Below are 21,217 nucleotides of genomic sequence, written 5' to 3' on the forward strand. Positions count from 1 at the left end.
TTAATATACCTCCTGTTATCTCATTTCTTCCTCGAAGGGCACTCTTGCCGCTTTACGTTTGTAGTGCCCTTTCATACAGCTGAAAGGTTTAATCCATTTTTTTTTTGTGTTTTTTTCTCTCCCTTCCATTCTTCTTTTAACCCTGGCATCTACCATAGGATGTATAATTTCTGTGTATAACGTGGTTTTTATTGGATACCAATAGAATTGGTGTATGACTATGACTTTACAGATGTTTATTTTCTTTGTTTATTATGTTGGAAAATGTTTCAATAAAAAACAAACACATAGAATATTTACATAAAGGCTGTTAATATTTGCTAAAGAAATGTTGATAGCAGTGTCGTTTTGAGTATGATGGAGCACTGTATAGACCCCTTAGTTCGGGAGGATGCAGGATAGGAAAAAAGACATAGCAACTTTAAAAAGGTATGACAACAGCCTACTACATATATAAGTAAAATATAATTTGAAAAGATAAAAAAAAAAAAAGAATTAGACCTGAAGGTGAAATGTAGCAATTTTGGTACATAGATATTTTTGATTACTATCTAAAACTGCCTAATTGTGCAAGGTAGCATATAGTAAGATGTAAAATTAGAGGAGAAATTAGCAAAATAATGTCTCTAATAATCAGACCAGCCGGCTGCACTCGTATGGAGGAGGCAATATCAGCAGTTCATATGAAGCTGATCAGAGACTAGTATAATATACGCAAATAAAAGCACAATGTAGTCATATGGGACTCACAGACACAGCCTCGGAGCTGAGCCTAAAGCCACCTGCTCCTTCATTAAAAGGTATTGGGTTTTGCATCCTGTGCAGTTTTCTCTCCTGATGTCAAATTAATGCGAATTCTAATAAAGAGCGAGCGAGTCCTGCTTTATAGACAGCATCTGTTTTCCCTTTGCGTTATATGTTTTCCAAGACTTGTCGTAATGGGAGGATCTTGGGACCCCGAAGCTCCTCAGTGCGGAGCAGCAGCTGTCACCGCGTCTATATCAACCGCCAGATACCTCTGAAAACTGCTGATAAGAGCAGCGCTTCACTCCAAAGCAAGAGCACTGAGCACTGCGGAAAGCTTTCATGTCTGGCAAACGATCACAACGGTAAACAGCAACCACGCATCAACTACAGAGAACTGCAGCTCCGAAGCGTATTAGATGAAAGCATGCGGCAAACCGGCAATGATGGGACTGTTGTAAACCCTCTAGGTCCAAGTTCTATGCCATGCCTTTTTTAAAGTAGCTTTCTAGGTGGTTTAAGACATAAAGGCTGAATTTGTTGTGATATAAAAAATAAAAAAGTTAACGGCATCACGAAAAATAACCTGTGATGTGCCCCATAATGAGGTCTATTTGCAGAATAGGACTATAGCAACATAGGTGTCCTCAAGAGAAGCATTTTTATGCAGCTCATTAGAGCTTTCTTTTATCATCTGGGTTGACTTTTCCATTATACTGTTCCATCAGAGGAACAGAAAAAATTAATAAATGAAGAAACATCTATGTTTTAATCTCCAATTTTGTAAATGGTTGTATTCAGCATCAGTTATGGTCAGTAAGTCCAAACCATTAGTTTCCACAATTTTTGGTCAAATTATGTGTGTAGGACTTTTCTTTCCAACATAAACACATGACTATATAGCAAGGTATTGTCACCACCAGACATCTGAGAAGCTCCGACAGACGTTCTTCAGAACCTCCTGCTTGAGGTTCTTTTGTTTTGCTTTCGTTTTGTCATCTTGTTTCCCTCTCTCAGCTGTCATCTAGTTGCACTGATTGCATCTCTTTAAATCCCCTCCCATACTGCATCACTTTGCGGTTTATACAACTTCCTGGAGTGTGTACATGCTGGATGCTACAACTGATGCTTCTACAGATAAGTCTGTTCATTGATTTGTGTTTTTCTGTTTGCTTGATCCTAGGTGACCCTGACTCCCTCCGTATTAAGAGTAGGGAGCCGGTGGTCGTGTCCCCTCACTATTATAGGGTGTTCAGGTGTCATACAGTCGAGGCACAAAGGCATGCAATTTTCTATCATATAGATCTTTGCATGGTCTGAGAAGACAGGGAGAGTTTCAGGGCTTAAATAGGGGTCACCCTTTTGTTCCTTAGTTTCGGATCAAGCCAGTCGGATCCTTATTTGTAACTTCTTGTTTTCTGTTACAGCATCCGTGACCGGTATTTAGTAGTTTTTCCCTTTAATTGCCTCTAATGTAGTTGGTTAGTGGTGCCTGGTACCTGACCACGTTCCTAAAGTAACTGGACATGCTTACTGCACACTCAAGACCTTTAGGAGGGGCCCGTAGGATAGAAAACATCTAGTTATGTAACAAAGAGCTTAGCTACATTGAAGACATCATCAGGGTAAGCTGTGTCTTGCTACCACTACCTCTCTTTGTATCATATGGGCCTCGGCCAGGTGCCATGTTGGGAACTGTTTGATGGGGAGGTCGCTCATTTGTTCACGATTTTGGTGACTCTTACTTTACTCTGTATATTTTATTTTATTCATTTATTTTATCATAGTTTAGTAAACCTTTACTTACCCAAGTCGTGTTAACGTCAATTTTTTTCCTGAATCTCAGAATTCACATTAATACAATGACGTAAATGAGTTTCCTTTCTGTTTGTTAGATATGGAAGCTGTCCTATTTGAATCCATTATGCAAACCAGTTAATAGATCCATATTTTTCTGTTCTTCTGTCAACACAAATGTGAACAAGCCCTCACACCCTTCTCACATCATATTTTGGCTCTCTGCTGAGGGGATACGTTGAAATATCCCAAAAACAGTATCTCTCAGCAGATCCATTCATATGAATGAGGCAATCAGATTAAATTTTGCACCTCTCGTAACCGGCTTTCAAGGACAAATCGCGCAGTCTACTTTGAGACTCCGTTTGTCACACTGAAGTGAATGGAACTGCTGAGGGATACATTTGAATATCGGTTTCGGAATTCAAAACATTCCCCCCACTCAGCATAGAGCTAAAACATGATGTGAACATAGCCTTCAAAAGATTTTCTGGTTCATAGAAGAGACACATCAGTTTTATGACCAGTCACTATGGCTGCAGTCGGTGCCATCTTCTATTTTCTCATACCTAAAATCTCGCACAATAGAGATTACGGCAGTAATTTCAAGCTGAACCATATTGATCGGGGATTTATATAACTTCTAGTATTTCTGATCTCATCAATAGGCTCTGTCCATATATCATTTTTGCACTTCTGGAATACAAGCCGAACGGGCCCCAATTACTCAATAGATGTCGAAATGTCAGAATCAGAATTTCACAGCCCACTACGCAGCAACCGTTTTTTTTTTTTGTAAAATGGGACCTTATTGGCTCTGATGTATGCCTCTACAGGGGAATATATCAGTCATCTGCTAAGATCTCAGACGGGCGCTAAAAACAAAATGTGAATTGTTTCCACCCTCTGTAGTCTCCATTACTCAGCTACAATAGGACGTTCTCCCAGACTCAGGAGCACTGCTCTAAATTAAGCACTGGTATAAGTCTAACGCTACTTTCACACCAGAGTTTTCCCTTTCAGCTATTGAGATCCATCATAGGATCTCAAAACTGGAGGAAAACGCTTCAGTTTTGTCCCCATTCATTGTCAATGGGGACAAAACTGAACTGAAAGGAACCCAACGGAATGCATTCAGTTCCTTTTGGTTGCGTTCCCATGCCGGACACAAAACTGCTGCATGGGATGCGGAGCAAGGCAGGTCCAGCATGAAACACAATGTAAGTCAACATTGACGGATCAGTTTTCTCGTACACAAAAGAAAACGGATCCGGCACCCACTGACTTACAATGGTTTTAGTCCTGGATCCGTCATTTTAGAGGTAATACAACCGGATCCGTTTATAATGGATGACAGACGGTTGTATTATCCTAACAGACGTGTTTTTGTTGATTCATGACAGATCCAGCAAATATGCAGATGTGAAAGTAGCCTAAAAAACAGGGCTTTAGCTCTCCTTCTGAACAATTTCATCTCTGCTATACAGGAACGTTTCCAGTCAGGCTCCTTCTCTATTCCTTTACCCCTCTCCTGGTGTTATACGATCCCTCAGTCACAAAACTGAAACAATTTTTACAGTTGAACTTGCTTTTTAGTGAGTGCAGTTTCTGAACAGTTACAAACAGTGCAACAGCAAGGTATAGTGAGAAAGATTTCTTTAATTAGATATACTACAAAGTTTATTTTCTTCTACACACACTACTGACTTATGAGAAAAATTGTAGCTACACTTATTAAAGGGTACTCCGACAAAGTGGGCCTCCACAATCCCTAGAGCGAAGAGAACAATGGCTTCCTTGACATTTTCATCGTAACAATTGCTGTGCAGAGTACTGCAACACAACTATGGTCATGGTCAAATACAGGGGACTATGTTGCAGTACCTGCAAAGCCCTGGGTATCCAAAGTGGCTGCAGCCAAAATGTTTTAATGATCAGCAGAGGTATAATATGACTGAAATATTCAGACATGTATAGGAAGATGTACTAAACCAACTCAACGTTTCTTCAACATAATTTGGATAACTCTCAGCATAAGGCCTCATGCACACGACCGTTGTTATGGGTCCGCAAAAGATGCGGACAGCACTCCATGTGCTGTCCGCATCTGTGGCTCCGTTCCGCGGGCCCGCTAAAAAAATATAACATGTCCTATTCTTGTCCGCAAAGCATTTATATTGCTGGCGCCCGTTTCGTTCCGCAAATTGCGGAAGGCAACACGGGCGGCTTCCGTTTTTTTGCGGACCGAAAAAAAAAAAACGTCACAGCCGTGTGCATGAGGCCCAACTAGCAGCATTCCACACTTGAACATCACCATTCATCATAGACTTTGGTGTCTTTTCATATAGCTAAACTAATGCAAGGTACAGCGCTTCACCGGTATGCCCTAGTAGAGGTCACCTTAGATACACATGGCTGCCTTAAACTCACTCAGTCATCTTGACTGTGGCAGCAAAATGAATTACAAGCTTTGAGAAATATAAAGGCAATGAACCAAAACAAATGAGCAACTCATCTAAAGAGCTTCCTCAAGAGAAATCGGAGAAATGTCTTAAAATGTATTAAATATATCGGTCTACAGGAGAAATAGAGACCCTAAAAAACTACGACAACACGTGCGTTTTGGGCGTAAGGTTAGACCGGATGTCAAGCCCGACACCAGATCTATCACAGGGACTCAGGCTGGATGATGGACACTTTTCTCTGACTCAACTAGCGGTTGGCTTACTTTGAAACAGATTTTTTTTGCCAGAATGTTGGTGCACAGAAGCTCCACACTTTCCCTCTAAGCCACAACCCATATTGAGCAAATTGGAAAAAAGTGTGGAAACCCTAGATGCACCAAATGGTGCCACTTTTTGACAACTTTTTGAAGCAGACACATTAAGGATTTGGTCTCCGTCTCGCTCAGTAACTTCACCACAAAGAATGGACGTCAAACAGCGGATGCAGTGTCAATACTACTAAATATTTTCAAAGAATACAAGCTGATGAGCAAGATCACCCTATAATTTTCCATCTTGGGCTCTGTTTCTACTACTGCTATTCCAATGCTCTGATGAATCTGCTGGATGATGGATGATACCATTGACCTAAATCTGAATTTATATTTATGCCTAAAACTTCTAACTTTTTATAACGTATACTAGTGGTATTTATGACCTTTTCGAGAGCCTGGCTACCAAAGCAAAGTGAAATGGGTTCCTGGATTTATCTAGGTGGCCAACAATATTATATCTGTCCACTGCTGATTGCACTGAAGCTTTAATGGTTGGCTTTTTTCTTCTTCTCTTTTTCTATGTTATAGGATTACAGAAACGAGAACAATCGTTGCAATGAATTGCTCAGGTAGAACAACAGGTGCTATATCCTGGTGCTGATCTCACAGGCTTCAGTTCCTTTAAACTGCACAATGAAGATATTTCAAGCTGCAAATCCAAACTGTGTGATTGTACGAGAACAAAGGGACGTTGTTAAGTCATATGACCACAGAGGCTCGGAACAAGGAATCTCAGATCACTACAAGTTAAAGGGGTTCTTCGTTCACAAGTAAAAAATAATGTTTCATTATCAGGCACATTGCTGAACATTTGAAAACAACTGTGTGCCTTAAAGCGTTATTAGAGAACTTTAAAAGTGCTGCCCCGTGACCTACAAATGGTTAAAAAAATAAAATAACCCAGGCTCCACTTCCTGCTCTTGACTCGCTAGGAAATGGCTGATAATGCCGTTCAGCCAATCACGGGCTGCATAGATGACCTGCCTCAGGCAGCGATTGGCTGAGCAGCATTCCTAGCCATTTCCTGCTGTGTCAAGAACAGGAGCAGGAACTGGAGCGCAAAGAAAACCCAGACGCTGTTGAAATAGCTGCAGTAGAAGATTGGTATAAACTGGATTGTTTTTTTTTTCACATTTTGCATGCCATGCAGCAGCGTTTTTAATGTGCTGGAATACTGCTTCAATAAGGTCCCTAGTTCTGATCTTAGGGTGTACTGTCTTCATATAGATAAAGTGGGGTACTTTATTAAGACTAAAGTGTTTTATATGCCTGTCTTAAAGGTTTTGTCTCATCATAGACAATGGGGGCATATCACTAGGATTTGCCCCCATTGTCTTCTAGGTGCGGGTCCCACCGCTTGGACCCGCACCTATATCGAGAACGGAGCCCCGCAAGGTGTTGGCTGGAGGAGCTGACTCCCCATAGAAGTGAATGGGAGCGTAGCGCGCATGCACGGCCCCCGCTCTCATTCATTTCTATGAGGCCACCGGCCCAATAGAAAATGAATGGAGGGTGGCTGCACATGCGCAGTGCGCCCTTCTTCACTTGCAGGGCTCTCTTCTCGATATAGGTTTGGGTCCCAGCGGTGGGACCCGCACCTAAAAGACAATGGGGGCAAATCCTAGCGATATGCCCCCATTGTCCATAATGAGACAACCCCTTTGATATAAAAAAATAATAATAATAAAATACTGGCGTAAGGTGTCACAAATTTAGGCATTTCTGTTAAAACTTTGGCACATCTCAGGAGTTCTATGTGCCAGAAATTTAAATCTATGCCAGGTGGGAGCTAGTGTAGATGTCAGGTGCAATTTATTATGACAATTTTTTGGCATAGATGTCGGTTAATCTGTTGGGTCACTCAGACCACGACGACTCCTGTTCATGCCCTGTCCTCTGTTTTAGGGCTCTTTCACACTTGCGTTGTTCTGTTCCGGCATAGAGTTCCGTCGTCGGGGCTCTGTGCCGGAAGAATCCTGATCAGGATTATCCTAATGCATTCTGAATGGAGAGAAATCCGTTCAGGATGCATCAGGATGTCTTCAGTTCAGGACCGGAACGTTTTTTGGCCGGAGAAAATACCGCAGCATGCTGCGCTTTTTGCTCCGGCCAAAAATCCAGAACACTTACCGCAAGGCCGGATCCGGAATTAATGCCCATTGAAAGGCATTAATCCGGATCTGGCCTTAAGCTAAACGTCGTTTCGGCGCATTACCGGATCCGACGTTTAGCTTTTTCTGAATCGTTACCATGGCTGCCGGGACGCTAAAGTCCTGGCAGCCATGGTAAAGTGTAGTGGGGAGCGGGGGAGCAGTATACTTACCGTCCGTGCGGCTCCCGGGGCGCTTCAGAGTGACGTCAGGGCGCCCCACGCGCATGGATGACGTGATCGCATGGCACGTCATCCATGCGCATGGGGCGCTCTGACGTCATTCTGGAGCGCCCCGGGAGCCGCACGGACGGTAAGTATACTGCTCCCCCGCTCCCCACTACTACTACTACTATGGCAACTAGGACTTTAATAGCGTCCTGGGTGCCATAGTAACACTGAAAGCATTTTGAAGACGGATCCGTCTTCAAATGCTTTCAGTTCACTCGCGTTTTTCCGGATGCGGCGTGTAATTCCGGCAAATGGAGTACACGAAGGATCCAGACAACGCAAGTGTGAAAGAGCCCTAAGAAAAGTGGCAAGCGCTACATAAAAAGGGAAAATGTCACAAAGTTTTGCACAAAGTAGGGATTGCACAAAACAATTGTGACTTTAACTGTACATGTATAATATATTCCTCTTTAAACAAAGTTCAAAAAAAATCCCCACCACTAAAGGTCCTTTTAGGCTACTTTCACACTGGCATTTTGGTTTCCATTTGTGAGATCCGTTTAGGGTCCTCACCAGCGGTCCAAAACGGATCAGTTTTGCCCTAATGCATTCTAAATGGAAAAAGATTAGCTCAGAATTAGGGATGAGCGAACCCAAACTGTATAGTTCGGGTTCGTACCGAATTTTGAGGTGTTCGTGACACGGACCTGAACATTTTCGTAAAAGTCTGGGTTCGGTGTTCAACAAGCGTCATACTACTTGCCCCAAGAGGCCGTCACAGCCATGCCTACTATTGGCATGGCTGTGATTGGCCAGAGCACCATGTGACCCAGCCTCTATTTAAGCTGGAGTCACATAGCGCCGCCCGTCACTCTGCTCTGATCGGTGTAGGGAGAGGATGCAGCTGCTGTTAGGGCGAGATTAGGCAGTGATTTAGGCTAGGTCTACACGACGGCATTTGTCGCGCAACATTTTGTTGCACTAATGTCGCGCAACAATTTTTATAATGGCAGTCTATGGTGTCGCACTGCAACATGCAACATGCTGCGACTGCGACGCAACAGTCGCAGAAAATCCATTCGAGATAGATTTTTCTGCCACTGTTGCGTCGCAGTCGCAGCATGTCGCATGTTGCAGTGCGACACCGTAGACTGCCATTATAAAAATTGTCGCGCAACATTAGTGCAAAAAAATGTTGCACGACAAATGTCATTGTGTAGACCTAGCCTTAGTCTTCAAAAACACTTAATTCAGTGATCGATGTACAGCTGTGTATCATTCAACCTCTGCCATTTAATTGCTCACTGTATTTAGGCTGCCCAGAGCGTTTTTCTGTCACTTTTTTCTGGGGTGATCGGCGACCATTTCGTGTCTTGTGGTGCGCCAGCACAAGCTGCCACCATTTAACCCTCAATAGTGTGGTTATTTTTTGGCTATATTCTACATATGGGGCAGGCTGTCACCAAGTGCATTTAACCATCAATAGTGTGGTTATTTTTTGGCTATATCCTACATCAGGGGCTTGGCTGTGCTTGCTATTTTATTGAGGGGTGAAATACAATTGCCAAAATAGCAGTACCCTAAATCTGGTGTTTCAGCTGTGGCTAGCCAATTGTAATACTGTCTGCTGTCTGGCAAAGGATATATTTTTTTCTGGGTTGAAATACAATTCCCAACTTAGCAATTCCCTAAATTAGTCGTTTCTGCTGTATCAGGGCAAGTTTAAATCTATCCATAAAAGGGTCTATTAGATTGAAGGTGCCGATAGGGTCATTCTCAATAACTTCACACACACGCTACCGTGCATTTCCAAGTCTAATTAGCAGGAGGCAACATTTCACTAACATGGTGGAACAGTACATGTGCACACCCCTCCACGTACTGACTGATGGTTCGGCCCCATTCAACTTCTGGGTCTCTAAATTGTCCACGTGGCCAGAGCTAGCCTTTTATGCCTTGGAGGTGCTGGCCTGCCCGGCGGCCAGCGTTTTGTCTGAACGTGTATTCAGCACGGCAGGGGGCGTCATTACAGACAAACGCAGCCGCCTGTCTACAGCCAATGTGGACAAGCTGACGTTCATAAAAATGAACCAGGCATGGATCCCACAGGACCTGTCCATCCATTGTGCAGATTAGACATTAACTACCTCCCCTTAACCATATATTATTGGACTCCAGGGCACTTCCTCATTCAATCCTATTTTTTTAATTTTACCATTATATTGCGAGGCTACCCAAAGTTGAATGAACCTCTCCTCTGTCTGTGTACCGGGCCTAAATATCTGACAATGGCCTGTTCCAGGGTTGGGTGACATGAAGCCCGATTCTCTGCAATTGATATTGGTTAATTTGCATTTATTTTATTTTAATTAATTTCCCTATCCACATTTGTTTGCAGGGGATTTACCTACATGTTGCTGCCTTTTGCAGCCCTCTAGCCCTTTCCTGGGCTATTTTACTGCCTTTTTAGTGCCGAAAAGTTCGGGTCCCCATTGACTTCAATGGGGTTCGGGGCGAAGTTCGGGTCGAGTTCGGATCCCGAACATTTCCGGGAAGTTCGGCCGAACTTCTCAAACCCGAACATCCAGGTGTTCGCTCCACTCTACTCAGAATTAGGGATCGACCGATATTGATTTTTTAGGGCCGATACCGATAATTTGTGAACTTTCAGGCCGATAGCCGATAATTTATACCGATATTCTGGGAATTTTCATTTTTGAAAAAAAAATTAAAATTCCCACAAATCTGCTGAAAATTAATGTTTATTGTTAATGTGTATTTTTTTTTTTTGTAAATCTTTCTTTTTCATTTATATTTAATATTTTGGTGTTTTTATTTTTATTACTTTTTTTTTTTTTAACTAACTTTTAGCCCCCTTAGGGACTAGAACCCTAGTGCTTTGTGCACAGAGCAGCATGGAGCTTATCATGGCAGCCAGGGCTTCAATAGCGTCCTGGCTGCCATGGTAACCGATCGGAGCCCCAGCCATGGGGGTCCGATCGGAGGAGCAGGGGAGAGTGAATCCTGTGGGGGGCGCACTGCGACTGGGGGGGGGGGGGGGCGCACCACTGCTTAATACTGGGGGGGAGGGGGGGGCCCACTGCGCCACCAATGCTTAAAACTGGGGGGGCGCACTGCGCCACCAATGCCTAATATTGGGGGGGAGGGGGGGCGCACTGCGCCACCAATGTCTGATACTGGGGGGCTTGGGGGGGCGCACTGCGCTTAATCTCTAATTTATTCATATACAGGAGGCGGGAGCTGCAGGATCACATAGCCGGCTCCCGACCTCTATGAGCTGTAGCTGCGATCCGCGGCACCTGAGGAGTTAACTACCGCAGATCGCAGCTACAGCTCATAGAGGTCGGGAGCCGGCTGTGTGATACTGCAGCTCCCGCCTCCTGTATATGAATTAATGTGAGATTAAGCTTCATTGGTGGCGCAGTGGCCATAGCTCCTCCCCTCCTCTTGTCCCCTGTCCTCCCATTGGCTGGAGCGGCAGCAGCAGCACAGGGGGAGGAGACACTGCTCCTTCTCCCCTGTGCTGCTGCTGAGGGAACACAGAGAGCGCTGTCAGCAGCGCGATCTGTGTTCCCAGGACGTTATCGGAATATCGGCAAAATAAATGCCGATACCGATAACGTTCAAAATCCTGAATATCGGCCGATAATATCGGTAAATCCGATAATCGGTCGATCCCTACTCAGAATGCATCAGTTTGCCTCGGTTCCGTCTCCATTCCGCTTTGGAGTCGGACACCAAAACGCTGCTTGGACTGCTGCTTCAGTCTATGGACTGAAAACAAGCAAATGAGGCCAAAAACTGCCAGAGCATGCTGGCCACGGACTCAAAAAATATACTGCAAATGAAGAAAACTACCACTGCAAAAACAGGATTCCTGCTGCGTTTCATAATTCCCATAAAATTACAACAGAAGGGGGTGATTTTAACCCAAAAATTTAAGTTTTGCAAAAAGTGCTGGTATAAAAGTACATCAAAAACGCAAAGCTTGGGGGGGGGGGGGGGGGGGACTGGACTGGAGCCCAATCTCAGAGGTCTGACCCCCCACTCATGAAAACATTGAGATCTGATGGACGTATGCGCTGGAGAGAATTCTGCCTATCCCGCTACTCTTCACACTGCACAAGAGCTTCAGTGCGCAGGCAGAAGGCGTAAAGTGGGGGCCCACAGCATTAACCCTTTATGCCCAGTGACCTGTCCAGAAGTTTTTATTTACAATGTAATTACAAATCTAATAATAAGTGTATGAAGCAATCTCCCTCTGCGTAGTCCGCCTCCTCTTCTTCGTGCAGGGACTGTCTACACTATTATTTACTGCCTTGGCTGCGCACATCCTGGCAGCTGCTGTTTGTTCTTCGCTCACGTGCCTGCAACACATTCTGGTCTCCTCGTGCTTAGGTGTCTGTACCAACTGTGACATACCTACCGATGAGCGCCAGGCTCTACTATGCCGAAGACGTTTAACGTGTTCACTGGAATTACCATTGCAGTTACTGATTAGTGTTGGAAGTGATTACAGGTTTTCTACAGTTAGGCCAGGGCTCCATACAGACTTTTGAAGTGAGTGTCACTGCGGCCCTGGGAACTGGCCGCTCCAAGGTCTGGGGTGATGGCAGATGAACAACACGTACACAGTGACAATCATATAGAGCGCATGCGCTGGCTACGTTCCACTAGGCAAAGAAGCTTTTTTTTATTTAAACAGTATAAAGCTGTACCCCTTCAGAAAAGAGGACAGAAGATCATCCTACGGAGGGGGGGGGGGGGGGGGGAGTGTCTCGCATAGGGACCTAATCAGTGTTTTCCCGATCGGGACTCTTATCGCTTTCAGCGAAAAGGCCTTCCCAGATGATGTGTCAATGTCAGGTGATGTTAACTCAGTCGGTGAGGTAAGTACCTGCATCCTGGATGTAGTCAGGACTCCAGCTGAAGTGTTGATATAATTGTGTATTATGTTCTTTTTCCTTTGCATATCGATAAGCCTACTTTCACACTAGTGTTTTTGCTGGATCCGGCAGGGTTCAGCAAAAACGCTCCCGTTACTGATGATACAACCATCTGCATCCGTTATGTACGAATCCGGTTGTATTATCTTTAACATTGCCAAGACGGATCCGTCATGAACTCCACTGAAAGTCAATGGGGGACGGATCAGTTTCCTATTGTGGCAGAGAAAACTGATCCGTCCCCATTGACTTGCATTGGGGGTCATGCCGGATCAGTCTTGCTTCGCATCCCAGGATGGAAAGCAAAATACAACATGTTGCGGTTTGCTCTCCAGTCTGGGGACGCAACTAAACGGAACGGAATCCATTTTGGAGCATTCCGTCCTGTTCAGTTTTGTCCCCATTGACAATGAATGGGGACAAAACGGAAGCGTTTTTTTTTCCGGTATTCAGCCCCTATGACAGATCTCAATACCGGAAAACTAAAACGCTAGTGTGAAAGTAGCCTAAGTGCAAAAAGAAGGACATTATATCGCTATCTGTATCTACTACTTATTATATTTAATAGGTGAAGTGTAGTTCTCTCTTTAAAAAGTATCAGAACCTGAAGTTCTGCTCTCATCAGCAAAACACGTGCATCATCGGACCCCCATTTACTATGATGCAAGACTTTTTGTCCTGCTAAAAGCCGGCGTTTACACCGAAATGCGGCCGGATCCCATTGTAGTCAATGGGAATCCGGTGGTGCACGGCCCTGTCCGGGTGAACGCCGGCATAGGAAAAAAGAGTGCAGGATTTAAAGACGCAGATGTGAAAGTAGTATAATTCTGAAAAATCTAAGGGGCTGTCCGCTTTTTCCATACCGATGACCCATCCTCAGGAAACGTCATCAATATTAGATCTTCAAGGGCCCGACTCCCGACACACCCGCCGATCAGCTTTTTTGAAGAGAACCCAGTGCTTGTACAAGCACTGCCTTATCTTCTCCAAATCGGGTGCAACTTGCAATCTGCAACTGTAAATCCAACGGTGTTGGGCTGTTCACCTTAAATGGAACCTGTCACCGGGATTTTGGGTATAGAGCTGAGGACATGGGTTGCTAGATCGCCGCTAGCACATCCGCAATACCCAGTCCCCATAGCTCTGTGTGCTTTTATTGTGTATAAAAACTGATTTGATACATATGCAAATTAACCTGAGATGAGCAAGAGCTTGAAAATATGACTCTTCTCTGGTCACACAAGTAAGATATGACTCTTATGTAAATTTGCATATGTATCAAATCGTTGTTTTTTTTAAACAATAAAAGCACACAGAGCTATGGGGACTTGGTATTGCGGATCTGCTAGCGGCCATCTAGCAGCCCATGTCCTCAGCTCTATACACAAAATCCTGGTGACAGGTTCCCTTTAGTTTTTCACTGATAGTTGCTAAGAGATGTTGTTTGTAAACCTTCCATTTTTTATCACGCGCGTGAAAAACACATCAATGCGCATTTCACCCGCACAAAAAAAACTGAACCACTGAACGCAAATCGCAGACAAAACTGACTGAACTTGGTGCGATTTTTCCTGAACGCACCCGGACCTAATCCGTATCGTTCGTGTGCAAGAGCCCTAAGTCATCTTCCACTGATTCTAATGTGCACTGAACTGAACAACAGGGCCTTAGGCTCATGCAGACAAGCGCTGTTCCCACCATTGTGCTGTCTGAGCATAGAACGGACTGCGCGTGGACTGCACACTGACACACAAAAGTCAGTAAGCCAACTGACATGGGATTTTCCGAAAGATCCCATCATTTAGGCCATCATTTCACACAAGCGTATTCAGTCCGGGAAAACATACTCCGGCTGAATTTCTTGGCCTGAACACCGCTCCGCTAACGGGAACTCACAGCATAGTCATGATTTATAATGCTGTGTGTTCTGCCTGACCGCGGGTCTACTGTGCTGTACTCACAATGCCGTGCATACAGTTCAGTAGTCCTGCAGTCAGGCGGGAACTCACAGCATCATATGTCAGAAGCGCTGTTCACACAGCTGGTTGAATATGCTCATGAAACATCATTGAATGTTTTGTGGTCCGCAAATTGTGGATCCGCAAAACATGGATACTGGCCGTGTGCAAAATGAATTTTACTAAAGGTCCAGCCCCTAATACAACAGCCTTATCCTTGTCCTATTCTTGTCCGCATTACGGACATGTTCTATCATTTTGCAGAGAGCATAGAACGGACATATGGATGCGCACAGCACATATTGTCCACATCTTTTGGGGTCCGCATCCGGCTCGCAGATCAGATGCGGACCCAAACCACAGTCGTGTGCATGAGCCCTTACCAGTTGGGGGCCGCACAGGATGGTATCGGGGGGCCACAGGTTGTGCACCTCTGGTCTAAAGGATGTGATTTTCTCTCAGGTCTTATTGACCTTTATGTGTCAGTGCGCAGTCCATCAGCAGAGAAGAGTTTAGTCCGGGAAGCACAGCCGCCATACGGTCTGTTCTGGACTGAAACCGCTCGTGTGAAGTTCGCCTCGCTCATTCACGCCATCCGTGTGAGGTCCAAACTAGTAGCCACTGGGTGGACATTCCTCTTACGTGAAAAACAGATGCCATATCGATGGGAAAAAAGGAAGAAATGGAACAAAGTCAGAGACAAAACTGATTCGAGACGGAAGAAACCTCTTCAAAACGAAGACTGATTCTCTGGCGTGACTGAGTCCTGAGGCTATGTTCACACCGCCGGTAGAGATGATCCGGCAGAAGTTCCGGCTGTCAGACAGAAGAATAAACTCTGCCTGCTGCGGCATTTGTCCGGCCGAAGCCTGCCATTTATGGCCATTCTAGTCAATAGGGATCTGCCGGTGCCGGATCTGGTGACCGCCTGTCAGAAACGTTCAGCGGAGATGTGAAGGGAGCCGCCCAATCCCAACGAGACGCGCGCAGGCGGCAGGACTGCCCCACTAACGAGATAACGGGTCGCTTGAAATTAATTAACCACATTAAATTCCTCCAGTGCCGCACATACAGAAAGTAGACCACTATATACGGTATATAAATACGTCTATTCAGGCGACATATAATAAAACGTAACCATTGCCGTAACTTTCTACGTCCTATGCTAATTCTTACCTGCGGTTCATCGGACGCACTCGCACTGCCACCTTGACGGACGCCATGTTTCATGCCTGTGACCTGCTGGGCTCACTGATGAGCACCCAAATCTTCAGCAAAGGTTTAGGAGAGGACCGAGGAGCCGCCTACAAGTGAGTCAGGGTGACTGGGCATCTAGCAGGGAAAGAACAAGCACACAGAACTACTTATCAGCCTGGCACAGTGGGCACAGCACTGTCTGGACCCCTGTTGCACTCCCTGCATGCCTGGCTGTTACCACATGGTCTTGTTTTCACAGGCTGCAGCCATAAACACACCCCAGCTGCCGCACCGAAGACTCACAGTCTAAATTTGGGCAGATCGGCTGTCAATCAGGTGCGCGCCGGGGCTACGAGGAAAGGGAAGAGCGTGCAACAGCAGCAGAGGGACGATCGCTCCGCCCCCAACACCTCACTCTCGTGACGTCACCCCACAAGGAGCTGGAGCGATTCATCACGTGACTCCGCTCAACGAGTCGCAATGCTTCCTGGGACTTGTAGTTTTCCTTCGTGAATAAACTAGGAGAGTCAATGAACTTCTGGACCACAGGTTCCAGCATTCAGTCGGCGGTCATAGCGACAAGCCGGTCATGTGCCGGAGAAGCTTGTTGTCACGGCTTAGGCGTGAGGCTGATGTGGTTCATTGGGAGAATATATAGACAAATGTGTACAGCACGCTTCATGTTCGCGTGTACGGGTCACCTCAGTATTGTTCCCGCTACTCGGGTGAAATATTGTGACTGGGGGGAAAAAAGAAAGCCCAGAGGCTTAACTGCAAGGGGAATTATTTATAGAAACTGCAGCAAAGCAATAGTAGTGTCTTTGCCCGTAGCAACCAATCAGATTGCTGCTTTCATTTTTTTAAAGGCCTCTGAAAACATAAGAGCTGGAATCTGATTGGTTGCTATTGGCAACGGCTCCACTTTGCTTTATTGTCCCCGTCCCCAAGTCGGTGGTCTTGGTTTGGTGTGGGCGTTCCTAGGAGGCGTGACTTAGATGCCAGGTTCATGTCACTAGAGATGGGCGAAGCGAGCTTCGGATGTTACATATGAATTCGCTTTGTTCATAACTTTGGGTTAATACTGTACGGAGATCCGTCTCCACGCAGTATTAAAATGTATGGGCTCCGATGAGCCTCAGTTAGTTATTCGTGAATTTATTCCATTACTGCAGGCATCCTCAAACTGCGGCCCTCCAGCTGTTGTAAAACTACAACTCCCACAATGCCCTGCTGTAGGCTGATACCTGTAGGCTGTTCGGGCATGCAGGGAGTTGTAGTTTAGCCGCAGTTTTAGGATGCCTGCATTACTGAATAGAAAATTCTGTATATTCCAATGCAGTGCTGCCACCTGCAGGCTTGTATTGGAATATACTAGTGAGGACTGGAAGCAAATTGCGGTCCGCAATGCACGGCACTGGCCTTTGGGCCGCTGCATGCAGATCGCAGACCCATTTACTTGAATGGGGTCAGCGATCCGCATCCGACGGTCAGCACCTCAAAAAAGTAGCGCATTCACTCCTTTTTGGAGGTGCGGAGGCACAGACAGAAAACCCACGGAAGCACTCCGTGGGCTTCCGATCCGTGCCTCTGTTCACACAGCCGGTGCCCGAGTATTGCGGGCCCACTGTATGCGGGCTGCAATATGGTCACGGCTGGGCAACGGCCATATGCATGAGCCCTTAGGCCTATTACTACTAAGGAATGCGTTCCCTGATCTCAGTTAGAGGAAGTTGTTCTGGCCCCTTTAGCTCTTAGACTCTCAGATACCATAGTCACACTTAACCACGGCATCTGAGGAGTTAAATGTCTGCGATCGGCGTTATCGCTGATCACAGACATTAGTCCGGGTGTCTGCTGTGTGAAACTCCAGAGTGGAGCGGGCGCCATCTTAAAAAAATGGAAGTGGTTAAGCATACTGAATAACAGATACAAATTGAACTTTGCATTTCTCCGTTGTTCATTGATTTCAATGTTAACACAAAAAAATAGGTTTAAACAATGATAAATATATTTACTAAATGTGATAAAAATCATGAAACAGACAAATCACATACAGTAGTAAACATAAACATTAGCCTGCAACACAATTGGGGGAAACTCCTGTTACCATGTCGTAGCACATGGCCAACACCCCGTGGTGATACAAGAGATAGTGACCTACAACATCCTACCTGGGTGATGTTCTCGGCAGGGTTCCAGTTATCTGTCTTTTTGCAAAAAGGTTTACACCGTTCAGCCCCTCCTCCTAAGGATTCCAGCGTGTAGTGCACATGTCTCTGAGATAATCACTCACAGGTCGGACCCTCACCTATCAGACTTTGGGGACATATCCTAGAGATATGCCCCAATGTCTCAGGTGAGACAATCCATTTACAGCAGGGTTATATCAATACTGGGTGGCATCTCCCCTTGCTGTGATACAGGCTGCCATTCTGGCATGATAACGGTCATACATATGCCAGATATCCTACTGCGATATGTGAACCCAAGCTCTTTCAACTTGGACCTGTAGGGAAGGTTGTTGTTAGCTACTGTGCATGTGAGATCCATTACCCCATCCAGCCCAAGATATTCACGCTGGGGGAGAGATCTGACTATTGAACTGGCTTCTGGAGACCCTGCAGAACACATAGTGTTGTAAGCATTATCTTGTAAGAACATGTCTTTGAAACCGTTTACATCAGTGTGGTCTGCGTGCTAGACGACCTGCAAGGGACACCACCAGGCACAGGCATCATCGTCTTGCATGGGCCAGGGAGCATCTACGCTAGACGAGTGACCAGTGGGCCTCAGTGCTGTTCACTGATTCAGTCAATTCACGCTGAGAAGAAATGATGGCCACCAACGATGTTGGAGACATCAAGGAGAGCGCTATGCATCAGCCACTGTTGTCACCCGACCTTTGGTGGTGGTGGTATTACAGTGTGGGCAGGCGTGTCTAGTCAATACAGAACTGACCTACACTTTGTGAATGATACAGTGAGAAGCCCATACAACTTCAATAACATTATTAATCCAGTCATTGTGCCTCTGCATGAACAACACAGGCTGGACGACAATGTCCCATCTTATCGAGGTTGCATCATTATGAAACAGCTGCTGGAGACTGGGGTAACCTCAAATGGAGTGGCCTGCGCTTTCTCCAGACCTGAATCCCATTGAAAACCTATGGGATCAACTGAGTCATCATGTAGATAGAGGCTTGTAACTCTGTACCCCAGAACCCAGAAAAGAGTGTATCCCAAGAAGACATAAAGTTTGTACACACTCTAGAAGAAAGTATTCAGTAGAATCAACAAGTTCATCTACATTTTAGAGAACGACCTCGTCTTCCAAATAACAGAAATCTTGCCCTAGCAAGATTGAAATGTTTGAAGAAAAGGATGGGAAGAGATCCCAAACTCATAAATTATTATTTGAAATTCATGAAAGGTATCCTCGAAGAAGGACATGCAGAGAAAGCTAATAACCAATCTAAAGAAGGAGAAGTATGGTACATCCCACAACAAGGTGTTTACAACTCAAAGAAACCAGATAAGATTAGAGTAGTATTTGATTGCTCAGCAAAGTACAATGGTGTTGCATTGAATGATCATCTACTAAAAGGACCAGATCTTACAAACACTCTGCCTGGAGTACTCTGTAGATTCAGAAAGTATCCTGTAGTGGTCATGTGTGACGTTGAAAAGATGTTCCACCAGTTTCATGTAAAGAATTAAGATAGAGACTTCCTGAGGCTTCTATGGTGGGAGGATGGAGATACAGATACAGAGCCAGCAGAATACAGAATGAAAGTACACTTGTTTGTAACTAGACATACCATTCTTTCCGCAGTGGCTTCTATATATGATCCATTGGGATTCTTGACCCTAGTAATCCTCAGAGCAAGAGAAATACTACAAGAATTATGCAGACCGACGTTAGGATGGGATGAACCCATACCTGAAAATTTGAGGCAAGGTGACTTGCAAAACTTGAGAGAAGTTCGGATGCCCAGATGTGTTTTACCTCATGATTTCAGAAAGTACAAGAAAATAGAACTTCATCACTTTTTAGATGCCAGTAGTCATGGTTATGGTCAGTGCTCCTACATCAGAGTGATGGGAGAAGAAAAGATACACCTTGGTTATGGGTTATGTGCCCTAGTTATGGGAAAGGCCAGAGTTGCACCTACCAGTATTCAGTTAATACCAAGACTGGAACTGACGGCAGCCGTAGTTTCAGAATCAGTAAGCAAGTTTCTGAGAGAAGAATTGGAATTGAAAATAGATGAAGAATATTTTTGGACAGACTCACAAGTTGTCCTAGGATATATAAACAACGAAGCTCGAAGATTCCATATCTTAGTCACCAACCAAATCAGAACTGTAAGAAATGTGTTAAGTTCAGTGTTAAAAACGAAAGCTGGAAGAATAGATGATGCTTCACTTAGGACCCTATTCTATGAAGAAATGTCTATTGTTAACAGTCGTCCACTTACAGTTGATAATATCAACGATCCAACAAGTTTGGACCCTTTAACTCCCAACCATCTGCTTCACCTTAAAGGGGTTGTCCGGGATTAAGGATTTTGTTCCATTAGTACAAGATAGACATACATATAACATGCATCCATGTCCTACCTTTTCCACATGTTTCTGAAGCTCAGTTTTCTTATAGGAAATTCTTCGCCGGACATACCGGGTCCCTTGCAGGAGCGCGGAAGTCTCTTTTTCTGGCTGCTTAGGGAGCCTGTTGACGTCACCGGCATGGATGGGCGGGCTTTAGTGCTGCTCTAGTCAGTAAAACAGCTAGGGCAGCGCTAAAGGCCGCCCATCAGAGCAGTTCACCGAACACACTGCTGGGTGGAAGCCTCCGCCCGGCAGTGTGTTATTGTAAACTAAATAGCCTTTGCCCTGCGCGATTTAGCGCAGCACAAAGGAGAGCATCGAAACATGAACTGCTCCGATGCTCAAGTCAAACGGACTGCCTGGGTGAAAATAGAGGTTTGTCCGGGTTCAGCTCTGAACCCGGACAACCCCATTAAGTCTGATTAAATACAGCCACCACCTGGCAAGTTCACCAAAAAGGATTTATATGCTAAAAGGAGATGGCAAAGAGTTCAATATCTATCAGAACAGTTTTGGAATAAATATGTGAGGGATACCACCCCTCGTGCCCGCTTGACGTCTACTACGTCGAGCTCACGAGATGCAGTATGGTCACTGGGTACCAAAACGTAACGTTACGTCCTCCGGGAGGAGCATGTAAGGTCAGCTTGGTACAGTTTACACAGACACCTCCTGTCCACGTGGGCACAGAGAAGCAACAAGCTGAGAGAACCTTTTCACTGCCACAGTGAAACAGCGCTTTCTCATCCTAGGTATACTGCCACCAGCTTCTCGTTTAATATAAGCCCGGTCTGCTAACGGGATTATATAGGGTGAGAAACCAACCCAAGGTAGATTATAACTAG

At 45.1% G+C, this 21,217-nt stretch overlaps 1 protein-coding gene across 2 annotated transcripts in view; it reads right to left on the reverse strand.

The window, feature by feature from the left end:
* Positions 1-16,156, reverse strand: part of KIF16B (kinesin family member 16B) — a 327,221-nt gene extending 311,065 nt beyond the window's left edge. For both annotated transcript variants that reach the window (XM_044289350.1, XM_044289349.1), the window contains exon 1: positions 15,742-16,156. In XM_044289350.1, the coding sequence (XP_044145285.1) occupies positions 15,742-15,788 (47 nt within the window). In that variant the 5' untranslated portion in view covers positions 15,789-16,156. The remainder of the gene's footprint in view (positions 1-15,741) is intronic.
* Between the last annotated feature and the right edge of the window lie 5,061 nt (positions 16,157-21,217).

Source organism: Bufo gargarizans, chromosome 4 (assembly GCF_014858855.1).
Source record: "Bufo gargarizans isolate SCDJY-AF-19 chromosome 4, ASM1485885v1, whole genome shotgun sequence".
Classification (NCBI taxonomy): domain Eukaryota; kingdom Metazoa; phylum Chordata; class Amphibia; order Anura; family Bufonidae; genus Bufo; species Bufo gargarizans.